The sequence below is a fragment of the Larimichthys crocea genome, chromosome X (genome assembly GCF_000972845.2).
Source record: "Larimichthys crocea isolate SSNF chromosome X, L_crocea_2.0, whole genome shotgun sequence".
Taxonomy (NCBI): Eukaryota; Metazoa; Chordata; class Actinopteri; family Sciaenidae; genus Larimichthys; species Larimichthys crocea.
This window is the reverse complement of record NC_040020.1, coordinates 4,729,129-4,743,487: the sequence shown is the minus strand read 5'-3', so window position 1 is coordinate 4,743,487 and position 14,359 is coordinate 4,729,129. Positions and strand designations below refer to the sequence as shown.

General features: G+C 38.5%; 1 protein-coding gene across 4 annotated transcripts in view; it reads left to right on the top strand.

The window, feature by feature from the left end:
* fam13a (family with sequence similarity 13 member A) overlaps positions 1 to 14,359 on the top strand; it is a 52,312-nt gene that overhangs the window by 7,038 nt on the left and 30,915 nt on the right. For all 4 annotated transcript variants that reach the window (XM_027283076.1, XM_027283075.1, XM_027283077.1 and 1 more), the window contains exons 3-8: positions 748 to 957; positions 3,719 to 3,896; positions 5,809 to 5,956; positions 7,804 to 7,887; positions 8,681 to 8,767; positions 12,717 to 12,970. In XM_027283076.1, coding sequence (XP_027138877.1) covers positions 748 to 957; positions 3,719 to 3,896; positions 5,809 to 5,956; positions 7,804 to 7,887; positions 8,681 to 8,767; positions 12,717 to 12,970 — 961 coding nt within the window. The remainder of the gene's footprint in view (positions 1 to 747; positions 958 to 3,718; positions 3,897 to 5,808; positions 5,957 to 7,803; positions 7,888 to 8,680; positions 8,768 to 12,716; positions 12,971 to 14,359) is intronic.

The window sequence follows — 14,359 nt, the reverse complement described above, 5'->3', positions numbered from 1 at the left end:
ATGTAGGAGGAAAAAAAAACGTTTTGTTAAATCATAGAAGTTCTAAAAAAATGATATACCTAGTGAAATACCTAGTGCTACTAGCTACTAGTCCTGGTGATTGGAAGTAATTAGATTGAACAATAACAAAATGTTTTCCTTCATTTTATCATATCAGCCAGTTACATTTTTTATATATTTACTGTGAACAAGTAGAATTAATTGAATAGTGGAGAAGGGGTAGGTTTAAATAAGCATATGCTTTATCCTACTCCTTTTCGGACATGTTGGGTTCACATTATTACTTATTGTATTGACTATTGTTATTGTTGTTTTGACTATTTTCATTGGATTTGTTTGTATTTCAGTTCACTTTGTTGTGTTACCCGCACATGTTCGAAATAAACTATCTAAACTAAAACTAAACTAAACTTTAGCCTGATTATGGTGCTAGAGGAAACATTGGTGCTGGTCATGAGAGAACAAAAGGTGAAATCAATCTACTAAAACATGATTCAATATCCAATTTAATGGGAATTTTTGCCAGTTAGAATAGTTTTTGAGCTTGTTTGAAACCAGAATCACAATCATAATACCAAATTTAGGACAAAAGGATTCAACTAGAGTAAAAAGAAGTATCACTTTTAGGGATCCGGATTATTTAATTTCATCCCTAGTCACCTCTTTTTCTTAAATAGTTACTAGATTGACTTGAGTTAACTGTAAATGAATGTTAACGTTCACAACATTTCTCTGATTTTCTTCCAGCCTTGGATCAGGAGGGTCTGTTCAGAGTCAATGGGAATGTGCGTGCCGTGGAGACCCTGAAACAGCGTCTGGAGAGCGGCGAGGATGTTGACCTTCTCAGTGAATCTGATTCATGTACGGTGGCGAGCTTACTCAAACGGTACCTCAGGGACCTACCAGAGGGTTTGGTAGACTCAGCGGTCCAACAGGCGCTGATACATCACTACCAAGGTATGAAGAAGTAGTTCCAGCACCAACATATTACCCCAATTCTGTCATATTTTATCTTAAATTATCCTACCAGCTCAAGTGGATCAGGTTTGACATTTTTACAACCATCATGTGATTCCCAAATTCACAATCTGATATTAATACCCTCACAGACGTAGTAAATATCTGGGTCATGGCTCTGATTGGATGATAAGCGAAGCTATCTTTAGGTCCTGAAATGTACTATTAGCACCGCAGTCATCTGCACCACGCAGTATAAAATCACTGCTGAGATAAGTGTGTCTATGTGGGACTGGAAAAGTGATGGACCTCATATTTCTGGATCATGGATGGCAATAAAAGGTAATGTGAGTGATTTGGCAGGGGAAGTGTCAGCACTCACTCTCCGCTCTCTTCCCTCCTCTCACTGGGTTTAATCTGTTTAATAGGAGAAGAGTCATTTTGCCTTCATAGGCCTCATAAATATCAGACAATTTTTCAGAGCCTCTGGCCAAATGCTGCATTTAAAAGCTGTTCTCTGGCACAACACTCAGCCATAACTAAAAGAAAATCATTTTGGTGTACTTTGTACAATTGGCTTTGAGTATTTGGCAAATTTAAACACGTGAAAGGAGTATGATGAATGGATGGATAGGCAGTTCAGAATACGACCAACACATTCATCTCAATTATGCTACATCTCAACAAAATATAGTAAGACTGAAGTGAGACTGTGACCTGAATTAAATAAGTAAACCATCATCCCATCAGGCTTCACACCATTTGGGTTGACAGCTTTGGGGCATACCTCCTTTTCTGGGCATTGCTCACCTATAGAGTGTATCATATAGTGATTTAATAATACAATTCAATTTATTTGTCACATATAATCATTCAATTATAGTGAAATGTAACAGCCTTAGGCGGTGTCCTCGTTTCGGTTCCTAGTTGCCTGAGGGAAGAAGCTCTTCCTGAGCCTCTCAGTGCTCGCCTGGTATCCACAACCTTAACAGCCAAAAGGCTGTTACCGAGTGGTTGGGACCCTGTAATTATTCTCCTAGCCTTCTTTTTGCAATGTCTTGTTCGGTGCTGTCTCCATACCAGGCAGTGATGTTCCCAGTGTGGTGCTCTCAGTGGTGCAGGAGTATAAATTCACCAGTGTTTGAGGAGAAACTGGGATTTTCTCACGTGTCTTAAGTGAAACAGTCTCTGCCTTACCTTTCTCACCACAGAGTCAGATTTACTATTTTGATAATCAATTAATCATTTTCTTTTCAAAGTCTTTACATTTTAAAATCTCGTACATTTGCTGGTTAAGGTATCTTGTATGTGAGGGTTTTCACATTTTGTCATTGTTAATTCTAGCTTGAATATCTGCGGAGAGTTCTTGTTTAAAATTATAGACGTCGCTTGGAATTGTGATATTTGTCATTCTTTTTTGACACATTGGATCCTAAATGATTAGCTATTTAAGTAATAAAAATGACAGATTAACTAATAATAAAAATAGTCTATAATAATTATTAGTTATTGCTAATGGGTGGCCCTATCACTTCCAGGAAAACCATATTAATTAACAGATTTCTTGTAGTGGATGAAATTTAGCTGTCAAGGCAAAACATATTCTCATATTGGCACTTCAGGCTGTTCAAAGTCCAGATTCTCACTTTCTGTCTTTTATATTTTATATTTTGTGGGGCTGCAGTACCGTTTTGCACTTAAATATGAAGCTCATATCAGCTCTGCATATACAAAGACACAACAGGAATAAACTTGATATGCAACAACATACAACCACAACCATAAAATCAAGCCGAGAGCATAACTATAGATTTCTTTTCAGTTAGACAAAGTTTAGATGGAAAAGAACAAACAAAAATCTCAAACGGTTTTGATATTGATGCTGCCACGTTTAGTCATGTATTAGTTTTTATTTATTTATTTGATTTGTTTTAATTGTCAGTGTAACCTCTTTGGCAAATAAAAACTTTGTTTCTCACCCCCAAGTCCATGAACTCTGCCAGCCTCCCTCCGTGTCACCACTGCAGCGATTTGGTCCTCTGATTCATTGCATGAAATATTTTTTCCATCCCTTAATGTGTTTGTCTAATGTACTAACCTGTAAAAACGACATCATACTTAACACACTTGTGCGCACAGATACACACACAATCTGAACTTTGCCCCCTCTCCCGTTACTTACACGGACAGTCGCACACACACACACACACATACTCGCTTTCACAGACATGCACACACTCACGTAGACGTGCGCAGAACATTTGCGTCACTCATTCATTTGGGATCAGTAGCCATATCCGTTTATCCAACTCTGACCCAATTATGTACCCCGAGTAATAGCATCAACATATTTTCAGGCTCTTTACTTTAATGCACACGTATTACTCGTTACCACAACTCAAGATTAAATGTCAGAGAGAGCAGGTGGATGGAGTTACCACTGCCTGCTGGAGACCAGCTGCAAAACTATTTATTCAACTTGGACTCGAGTTATTCACTAAAAGCCAAGTTATGTTTTAGGTTTTCCGGCTCCAAAGTAAAATAAGTTGTGTCATATCACCAAGCACACATTATTTGATTCTTGGTTATTTGATTGTAAGTGAAAAGACTTGAGCAAAATACCAAATATCTGTTTTTATACTGGCAAATTTTAGCCAGAAGTTTCAGTTTATCTGAACAGGAAAGGCACTGACTATAAGAAATGAAATGTAGCACGATGCCAACCATTGACCTCTTCTGATATCTTGTTGTGTGTCTGTAGAGTGCGGTGATGATGTCTCCTGGTCAGACATGAGAGACCTGCTCCAGCAGCTACCAGACGTCCACCACAGCCTCCTCCGCTACCTCTGTCACTTCCTCACCCTTGTGGAGTGCAACCACAAGGAAAACCGCATGACTGCCTTCAACCTCGCCACCGTGTTTGGACCCAGTGTCTTCCAGTGAGTTTTCAATTTGTGGTCAAGCTGGTAAAATGAATATCTCTTCATGTACTGAACAACATAACAATTTATCAAAGTAGTTACATGTATTATTAAAGCTATAATACAGTTTTTGGGGCTCCTGTGGGCGCCACATCAAGCCTCTTAATAGCAAATATAAATAAGTTGATATGATGAACATGTTCGCAACTAGTTACCTATAAACACATCCAGCGTATACGGAGCAACATTAACATTCATTTGGAATCGTGTTTCTGCTGACCTGATTAACTTAAGCTGAGTATTTGCTCTCTGTCTCCTTATATCACTAACTTTATCTGTCTGCAGTCAATTTATCAAAGCTCTTTGTTGATGAAAATTGCTGCCTATTGCTGCTGGAAATTAGGTTAGGCTAAAAAAAACAAAACAATAAGCTGAAAGAGATAAAAATGCTCCATAGAGATGAAGAGAAGATGTATTTCTCTGTGGGTTTGTCATTATGAGGAGCAACAATACTTATACTTATAACATTATCATGCTCACAATTTAATATTGAATTAGTAGGTCAGGGTGAAATCAATGCCTCAGTCTGTCATTGGTTTCTGTGATTCACACTCACGCACAGGGGGCAGTGTGTTCATATCCTTGAAGAACATAACTGGCATTCCTGAAGGTTTGCTGTGTTCGCCGTGACCTTTACAAAACATGTTTATTGCAGTCATCAGCGGAGGAAGACAACTAGACAGCTAAAGCTGAAAGATTCAATCATCTTTCCCCTATTTCCATTTAGTGAGTCAGATATTCAACGTCAGGTTCATATGTCAGAGCAGTAGGATGGGTGAATGATTACACTCTTATAACATGCAGTACATGTTGAGTAAAACAATGAACCACAAGACGAGTTTATCTCACAGCTGTTTTTGTACATTTTGTCACTCCCTGTCACCTTTTTGTAAGTTTATACTTGAAACAGAATAAATGTCTAGGTCTGTATTTCAGACAACTTTGTAGTGGAGCCAACATTGGGTAACACTTAAGTAGATTAATTGAGAAAAACAGGCACATGTATACTTACAAACACAAATAAATCTGAAAGTATCAACATAAAAGTTTAAATAATAATAGTAATAGTAATAGTACTGGGCTCTTTCAAAACATTTGACCAGCAGGTGGTGCTGTGGTTTATATAAATCATGAGAAAAGTCTGCATGTGATGCCTACATTACACTAAAATGTCCATAAATGTCTCATTGATGTTGTTGATCCGTATGAACTTCTGGAATCAAATGTTTGAGTATAACCGACTCAGTGTGGTCAATGTCATGTGGCGTATGAGAAATGGTTGGTGTTATTTCAAATGTTACTATGATGTTCATAAATAAATGATGCATCAGTGCTGCAGCTGCTGAGCTTAGTACCTCTGTTCTCACTGATCTATTTTTTGATGGGCTTACCAGACAGAGAGTTTCAAATCATACCTACAGCAGCCATTCTCCAGACTCCGTGACTGGCGGGCATTTCCAGTAATAAACTGGGTTGTTCAGACTGGAAGACCCTGCCTGGTAAATAGATCAGGTCTAACCTGACATAGAGAATAGAGAAGAAGATACTCTCTCATACTGTACAACCTGTTCTCCTGATCGACGGCCGTACTCATGTGTGTGTGTGTGTGTTGATGTTATATAATTAGGCCTACAGCCCAGTGTACATCTCACACAGCTGTTCAGTGGCATCAGACGTTATGCTTACTAGGGCAACTGAATTCAGGTTTCATATCAACTCGCTGATGTATCCAAATCACTGTCAGTTTCACTTAAAGCTGCAAAGTGAAAGAAGGAAAATGAAACCAGAAAAACATTAATAAATAAATATTTCTTTTATATTTCTAAAGAATTTAATTTCTTGTTTTTCCTCTCTACTCCCTCTTTTTCAGCGTGGCTCCTGGTTTCGAGGCAATAAAGGACCAAAATATCTGCAACAAGATCATGGTCAAGCTCATCCAGAACTACAGCAGCATATTTGAGGCTGACAGAGACAGAGAAGGCAACACAGAAGAACTGTCGACCCTTATTATCGTCAAGGTGTTGTATACTCACAGGAACACCAGATGCTGATGTTTATATGAAATAGATCCGTGTTGGTGGTCAGTACAATGTAGACAACTGCCTATGAGTCACATGTTGTGCCCATGCACTTTAAACAGTATGAGTTCCTCTCTGGCCTGTGACCTCACCGTCTGCCGACCCACTCGGAGGAGCAATGTTTATAATATCTATAGGCTCATATAACTTCGTAGTGTGATGCTGAAATTGATTTAACTATCGATCTTACATCACAGCCTCACAGGAGCAAATCTTCCACAGGTGCCTCTTTTGGACCTGTGGTTGTTGATTTATATTTGCTGCTTCGATGGTTGATATCTTTATTGATTAGCTGGTTTGTCTGGTCTGCTGCTTTTCCTGCCAGCATCTTCCTGCTCTGTCTGTGGCTACGCAAGGAAAATGTTGGATGCAAGAAACAAACCAAGCACAGCAAACCATCTTTTTTAAAGTCTTATTTATTTAGCATAAAAAGTAGCACAATTAATAAATAAATATGTAAAGTAAACAGTTATTTTTTTACATTTTATACATATATTTTCCAGGAATTAGCCTAAAAAATATCCACCAATGTAAAGTTAATATTCCTAAAACATCCTAATGCCTCAAAAAAAAAAAAAGTCTGATATGTGTCTTTGTTGGTAGCAACAGTGCTGTAAATATATAAAACTCTTGTGTGTTTCACCCAGAGGGACGTCCTGTGACCATAACGCAAACCTCAACACAGAGAGGTCAAAAAATCAAAGCTGTGACAGTGTGAACAGAGACACACTGTCATCACATCAATCATATAAGTTAGTGTGACATATTTAAACTTTAAATTCTTTGAAGTTATTTGTCTATTTTTGTTTCCCCAAATGCAATAAGAAAATGTGGCACGGAATCACAACAAGTTCAAGTTTGTTCCAGTACAGTAAAGAAGGTGTGTTAATAACACACCTTAACTTTAATTCCACTTTTAAAAACTTAATTCGTTTCAGTCTATAGTAAACATTTGAAACATGACATGGGCTATCTGATGCCACGGTGGGGTGACCTGGCAGAGACCATTAGTTAGCTCCCCTGTGGGTTTAACCTCTCATCTCTTCTCTCAGGGTACCTGTCCAACCATTTTTAACATCATCAAACATAGTGTCCGGTTTCCATGTGACACTATGCTTACCACGCAAAATAAAACTGCTGAAGATGTTAATAATTTGAGAAACTGAATTGCATGAAACCTGAGCTCATGACATCCAAAGGTCCAGATTCATAGTGGCAGAGGAATTACATCTGCAAACACTTTAATGATATAGCGTAATTTTTTATGATAACATTTTAAGCCTCATGTATGTCAGCACAGTGTTGTGAATGTCTGTAAGGGGCACAGCCACATGAGACTCCGCTGACCTATGGGACACCCCTCAGTCAGAATGAGATCGTCTTACACACAAACATGCACACATAGGCCTCCTGACCTTCCTCTTAATGCCTTTGACTGCAGCACATATGTTTACCAGTGCTGGCACAAAACACTGATGAGTATTTGTCTGAGTGTCTTTGAGGTTGCAGACCTGTTAAAATCTATTCTGAACCCTGCTGTTAAGGCTCATAAAAGAAAAGCAAAAGTAGAATGCACATGCTCAGAAGTTCTTCCAAAATTAGGCCCTGATTGTAAAAGGATATTTCCTGGCTGCTGTGTATATGAGGCTACAGTTACAACAATAAGAAACAGGAGAACAATGCCTCCTCCTGGCCTCTGTTAAGCATGATATGTTTCTTCTTTTGTTACTCTACTGTACGACATGGATTATAAAGGTGACCGTCTTTTGTACTTTCTCTGGTCCTAGGAGGCACAGATGTCAGACGCAGACACAAAGAAATCACCCAGCCACCCCAGTGCAAAGACACCAACACCAGTTCCCAGGACAAAGGTGCATGCACGGCAGCAGCGCGCCTACAGGCGTGCGTCTTTGTTCTAATTCTTCTCAGTATACCTGTTAGGAAATCTCTGTCTGAGTCTGTCTGCTGTGAAATGCAGCGTTGTTGTGTATACGTGCAGTTCCCAGATCAATCTCGCTTGAACCCTTCAAATTCCCTTACATAGTCCTTTTTAAGACCGACCATGTGATCTGTGTGACGTGAATAACATAACATTGGTATGTTTTGGAAAAGCTGTTTTCCAGCACCAAAGCCATTTCTGTGTGCGTCTGCGTGGATTCCTGTGAGCTTTAAAGATGTTATCAGTGTCAGCTGACTCGTGTATACTGCCTGAAATTGTAATCAGGTCACTGAGTGTGAATAGATGACAACCTTTTTCTGAGCAGACAAGGGACATCACTGAGAAGTAATTTGTTCTCAGGATAGGAGTCTTTACAAATAACACGATTTCTGATTTGCATTTTATAATATTAAGAAAGACGTTAGTCTATCCCCGAATTGAGAAATCATCACATGCATTACAGTATTAATATTTGTATTTTTATAGTTAGTTAATAGTAAAAGTTAGCAGTAATAAAACATTTTATTTTATTATTTATGACATTTTATTATCTTGCAGCCTGGCATTATTGCACACACTCACTTGTCCAGAATTGCTTAAAATGCCTTTAGCTTTCTTAATCAATGCACGTACCTTTAATACATACTCTTAGGCAAATAATGTTTCTGTGCACTGTAATTCTAAGTCTCTTTATTTTGCATTTTCTTTCCATACCTTTTTTTAAGGCTGCACAAAAAAATCCACCACAATCTGCAGAAGCTCTGAACAAATCCTCCACTAACACTCCGCAGCCGAGGCCGAGGAAAAGGAAGGTACAGAAAACTATTTGTTTTTTGTCATTTGTCATCAATCACTATGATTCATTGTTAATGGTTAATACAACCTATCTCACCTTTCCAATAAATACTTCCTGCTTTCTTATCTGCTGTATTGCCTTGGCGCTGATTAGTCTGAGGCCATCTCCCTGACATCCTCTGATGCCTGTGGCCTCGCTGCTCAGTCACATGATGTGATTTGATAAAGGCAATCTGCTGCAGGAAACAACAAGACGCTTATTTGCAGGGAGAGCAAACATGGGCTATGGTATGCTTTTCCGCCTGTGCTGTGGTATTATTACAGATGAACTCAAGACAAGAGCCACAAGAGCTGCATTTGGTCATGAATTTGATTACAATCGAGGTTTAGACATTTCCTGTTTTTGTACATGCTGTAGAAACTGAGCTCTGGGTTAAATAAAAAAAAAAATCAAGGTAGAAAAAAGAAAGCTACTTTTGATGAAGTAAACTCTTCTTCTTCTGTTTTAAAGTTGGTTACTTTGAGCTCACATAGATGCAGAATTGGTGCATATACGTTCAGATTTGTATATGTGACAAAATGATTGAAAAGATTGACAACAAAGACAGACTGAAATGATCCCTCTGTTGTTTTGATTGAAGCTTTAAACAAAGATTTTAAAAAATAAATGCGGTGTAGATATCAAGACCAGAGGGACTGTAGATAAAAGAAATGCTGACTGACAGCGAGATAAGCTCAGGATGTTAAAAACATTTGCTGATGAAAGATGTTTGCTTTCCTCAGTAGTCAGTGAAAATGTTTCAGCTTTAAGCAGAGCAGGTATGTAACTAAATCTTAAGAATGTTTTGAAATGCCTGAAGTTACTTTAAGCTTTAAGCTAAGAAGGTAGCTCCTTTATCCTCTCTATGTGGCAAGCAAAACACACTTCCACTGAAGGTTGACGACTTACGAGCTGCATCTGAGGTTTTTAACGGAAGAAATTGTGAAACTTTGAAAACAGTATTGGACAATAAATTCAATGATAGTGATTACAAATCAGGAAGAGTGAAACTATCTATCTGTCACCACTGAAATATCAACATTAAGTTGTCACAGGCAGCGCAACTAAGTATTGCATGTAGTTAATATCCACAAAACTAAAAATAATAAATATTTAACAGCAATTCAGCAGTTACTTAAAGTAAGATTTGTGGGGCTCTATTCATAGAATATGACAGAAATGTAGTACAATATATAATATGCAGCTATTGGTTGCTACTAGCAACATAACATTCAACAGTAACCAACTATTGGTGTTACATCAGTAGCCAACAGCAGTAAACTAATATGACAGGATCCAGAGTCTAACACTAAACCCATTAACCTAACCAGTGCACAGAGTTTTGTACAGACTCTGCTGTGGTTGTCTGGGAGCATGAGGTTGGGAAACAGGTCGGCAGGGCTGGCTCTGGTGTGTGTGCATGACAGTGGTGGCATGAAGGGGAGACAGTATGCAGGTTACATTATCATTATCAGTAAAGTAGGTTTACACCTGACCAACTGCTGAATGATTTCTCTAGCTAAAGGTGATACCAACAGACTATTAGACATCCCTCACTTCCTATGAAAAATTGGTTTTACTGAGGCTGGACTTCCTTAATGATTTATAATCCCTATTACTATTATTATTCTCAAACACTGCTCCATAAAAAATCTATTTCACTCTCAAGGCCAGGTCTAAGTCTATGAATTATTCAATATTTATCAGCCTCGGGTCAGGTCTAGTGGTGAGAGTACAGCTCTCAGAAAAACAAACCTACCCACACACTTAATTTAGAGAGCCCTAAAGTTTGATTTATACCTGTCATTAAAAAAACATAAACACGTGCGATCAAAGACAAACTTGTTGACTTATTGTGTATTGTTGGACACACAAATACAGTCATACACAAGCTTTGGACTACAGTTATTATTGGCTGAATATTGCTAATACCTTGTTGTTTACAGCATTGCAAGAAAGCCTTGCTATGGAAGGACCACACAACATTTAAATACATGTGAAAATATAGATGCTCAGCTTTTTTCTCTTTTTCATACTAATAATGACTATTTTAAAAAGGTGAGTGAAAGTAGTTGTGGCAGTTGTGCAAGCAACAAGAGGTATGGATCAGATTGCAAAGACAGTCCTGAAAAACTAGACATCAGGGAAATGAGCTGTCAGCAGTCAGTAAACAGAGATCAGTTAACAGAGGCCGACTACAAGTGCCTTTTGTGCAGATTACTGGAGAGAAAGCATACCAAATTAAAATATTAAGTTACTTTATTTTGGCTCTTTTTTCTTTCTCAGTCTTTTCATATTTTGGTTATAAACAAACTATTAGTTAATCCATAGAAAGCAGGTCACATCCTCCTTTTTGGTCTGCTAGGCATCCTTTGCCATCTGGCCTATTTAGCTCCTACATGTTGTTGCTCTGTTTAGCTCTTCTTTATGCATAGGCAGAAACTGAGAACCAGGAATGGATGCAGCATGACGGGTCACTGGTTAACACTATTGAAAACTGACCTGCGGTTTGATTTTTAGCTATGGCTGTCTGGAGTTTCCATGACTGCGTCTGAAATCATTACCTGCTTGGTCACACTATATGTTTTTTTGTAATGCTGTGTCTAGTAAGAATTATTACACACCATAAAGTGGACTCAAATGATATACTGTACTCTTACTACTGTCGTAAATATTTAAATTAGCTGCAAATGAAAGGAATGAAACAAGTAGGGTTAAACATTTTGGGATAATTTCAGTTCCCATTTGTGCGTATTGGAGAAGTTAAATTGTATGAGCTGAGTATCTGTATGAATATGATGAATATTTAATAAAGCTTTTATTGACTTATCTTATAAAGTGTATTAAGACTATGAAAACAACAAAGCACTTAATCATAAAAAACATAAACCAATCAAGATGACAGTACCATCTCACCAACACTGTTAAAGTTCATTCTACCTGGATTCTTGTATTTAGGGGTTAAAAAAACACACACACACACAACTTCATGTCCACCTTTTCTCTCTGTGGTTTTTCTGTGAATGTCAAATTTAGCTAAATTGATTACAAAGCCCTAGGAGGCAAAATCCATAACAGGCCTAGCTTCCAAGTTAATTATGCTCCCAAGGATTCACCCATTAAGTGCACCAGTGACTAAATGGAGGCAACATTCATAGATTTTTTTAGAACAACCTATTAAGTTAAACAACTAATGGAAATGTTCTGAACAAAAGAAAACCTTTTAATTCGACCAATAGACTTTTATCTAGAGCCAAGCCTCTTTTAACATTGGTTGTTTTTGACCATTATCAATACTGAAGCCGCTGCCGTCAGACCCATTTTATTCTGTTTACCACAGCCCCAGTTGGCTATTTGGCCCCAAAGTTCATTAGCAGCCATACCAGTCCTCTCCATATATATTAAGAGAAAGCGCTGTGACACATTCTTTAACACTTCTCTCAAGCTTCCATGGTTAAAAATGCAGAAGGGCTCTTCTCATGACGTGGCTGTAGTTAGGTTAAGGTTCTTCTACTACACTACAGTGGGTGGTTCACGCTCTTTATACCCACTCAGGGTCACCACGGTAAGAAAACATCAGTCTAACCTTACGGTTTTTACGAGCTAACCTCTTTTTCACCTCGCCTCTTTTGTGGTTGGTTTATTGCTCTCTGGTTCACCTCAGGAGATCTTCGAAAGCATGTTTTATAGTGACCTGAGCAAAGGTTGAAAGCTCCGGTGTGTCTCTCTTTCTCGCCCACTCTTTCTGTGTGATTGCATGATGAGCTTGCTTTATTCTGCAGTAATGTTAGCAGTTGTGTATCATTTACCTCCTGTGCTTGTCTCGTATTTCCCATCACGAGACTCACCTGTTGTTGGCATCTCTTTCTCTTTCTCTCTCTTTCTCTCTCCCCCTCTCTCTCTCTCTCTCTCTCTGTGGAAAACAGGTGAGGAAAGGGAAGAGTGACAGCATGACTCAAGTTCTTCCTCAGCCTCGGCCATGTCGTTCTGAAAAGTTGCCCAATGCAAGGCCCCTGTCCATACCAATAATTTTGCCCCTGACCTCCGAGCTGAGGAGCCCCAGTCCAGAGGCGATGGAGACAGCTCCCATTCCGCTGGATCGCCAAGATACCTCAGACACTGCCTCGCAACTGAGCCACCTCGATGTCAGCCCTTCTGGCAGCATGGAGGCCCTCAGCAGGTTAGTGTGTCCAAGAAAATTACAGATACAAACTGATATTTTTTTTAGATGTGTGTTAATCAAAGGTGTTAGCAGAGACAAATTGACATTTTTAGGCAGCATTTTGTAAGTTGCATCACTGTAAATAAAATACTTTAATTTATAGTGCTTCATGTGCACATTGTGCTTTTTTATTATTATTCTAAAACCGTTTTTTCAGATAAATATCTTAAGCCTATCAACAAAAGCAGAAAGCAGAAACTGAATCCACGTACTATGATAAATAATAAACTCAGTTACTCCTGCAAGTTTATGATGTCATTATGATCACAGTCTTATCTGTAAGCATGATCCTTTATGGCTGCTGTAAAGCAAGGGTCATATAACACAAAACAAAACTACGACCACCTACTTAACTATTTAACTAAACTATTTCTCGTGATGTCAAACTCTTGGTGGGATTCTAGCAGCGTTAAATAGGTTATGACCACAGTTTGCATAAGTGATGTGCTATCAGCGGATGGAGAGGCTGAAGAATCCTGAGTGTTCGACAGCGATCAGGGATCTAAAGCCCAGGCCTCGTGGCAATGTGCCTTTGGCATGCAAACAAGCCTATTATAAGAAGCTGAAACTGGAACCACTTGGTATCGAGTGTCCTCGGTCCTGGAATAGCAAGTCTACAGCTGTGTCTGTTGTTGGGGCTCTTTCCTGCTTTGACCAAGGGGCTTAGACTAGCATTAACCTCGGCTGTGATCACACCTGCACTGTTAAGCTTAAAAATCTCACTAAAAAACCCTGTCTCACACACCCCAAATCCACTTTATCCGCTTTTTCTGTGATGTTTCTTATTCAGCTTCACTACTTCACTGACAATAGGCCGCATGTGGAATTTGGAACTGACTAAAACTACTAAATATTATGTGAGCCAAAGCATTAAATGTCATATGTGTGATGTTAAAGCGCTAAGATGAGAAGTGATGATGCTGTTTTGGCTTTTACAACAGCTTGTCGAACACACCGGTGACCTTTAGTATGACATTAATCAGAGTTGCAAACTGTGTCAGCACCAGATCCATTAACACATTACATGAGAGTTTAGTACGACACACGCAGAGTGGACTGCTCTCACGCATACCTATGAACTGAATATCACTGCACTTTTACATATTTCAAAAATCATAGAAATTAAATATGATTTGTATAACATATAGTTGGCAATAAAAAGTACATCCAAACAATTTCAAAAAGTATATTTTAGATAATGAATTATGAATATGTATTACATGTGTAACTTAACATTTGTTAAATCAACTAGGCCAATCATCGCTCCTAATGGAACAGATGTTCATGTCCACATGAAGTTGCAAATGTAATACTTCCAAGGTGGTAAGAGCTTTCCTCACCATGTCA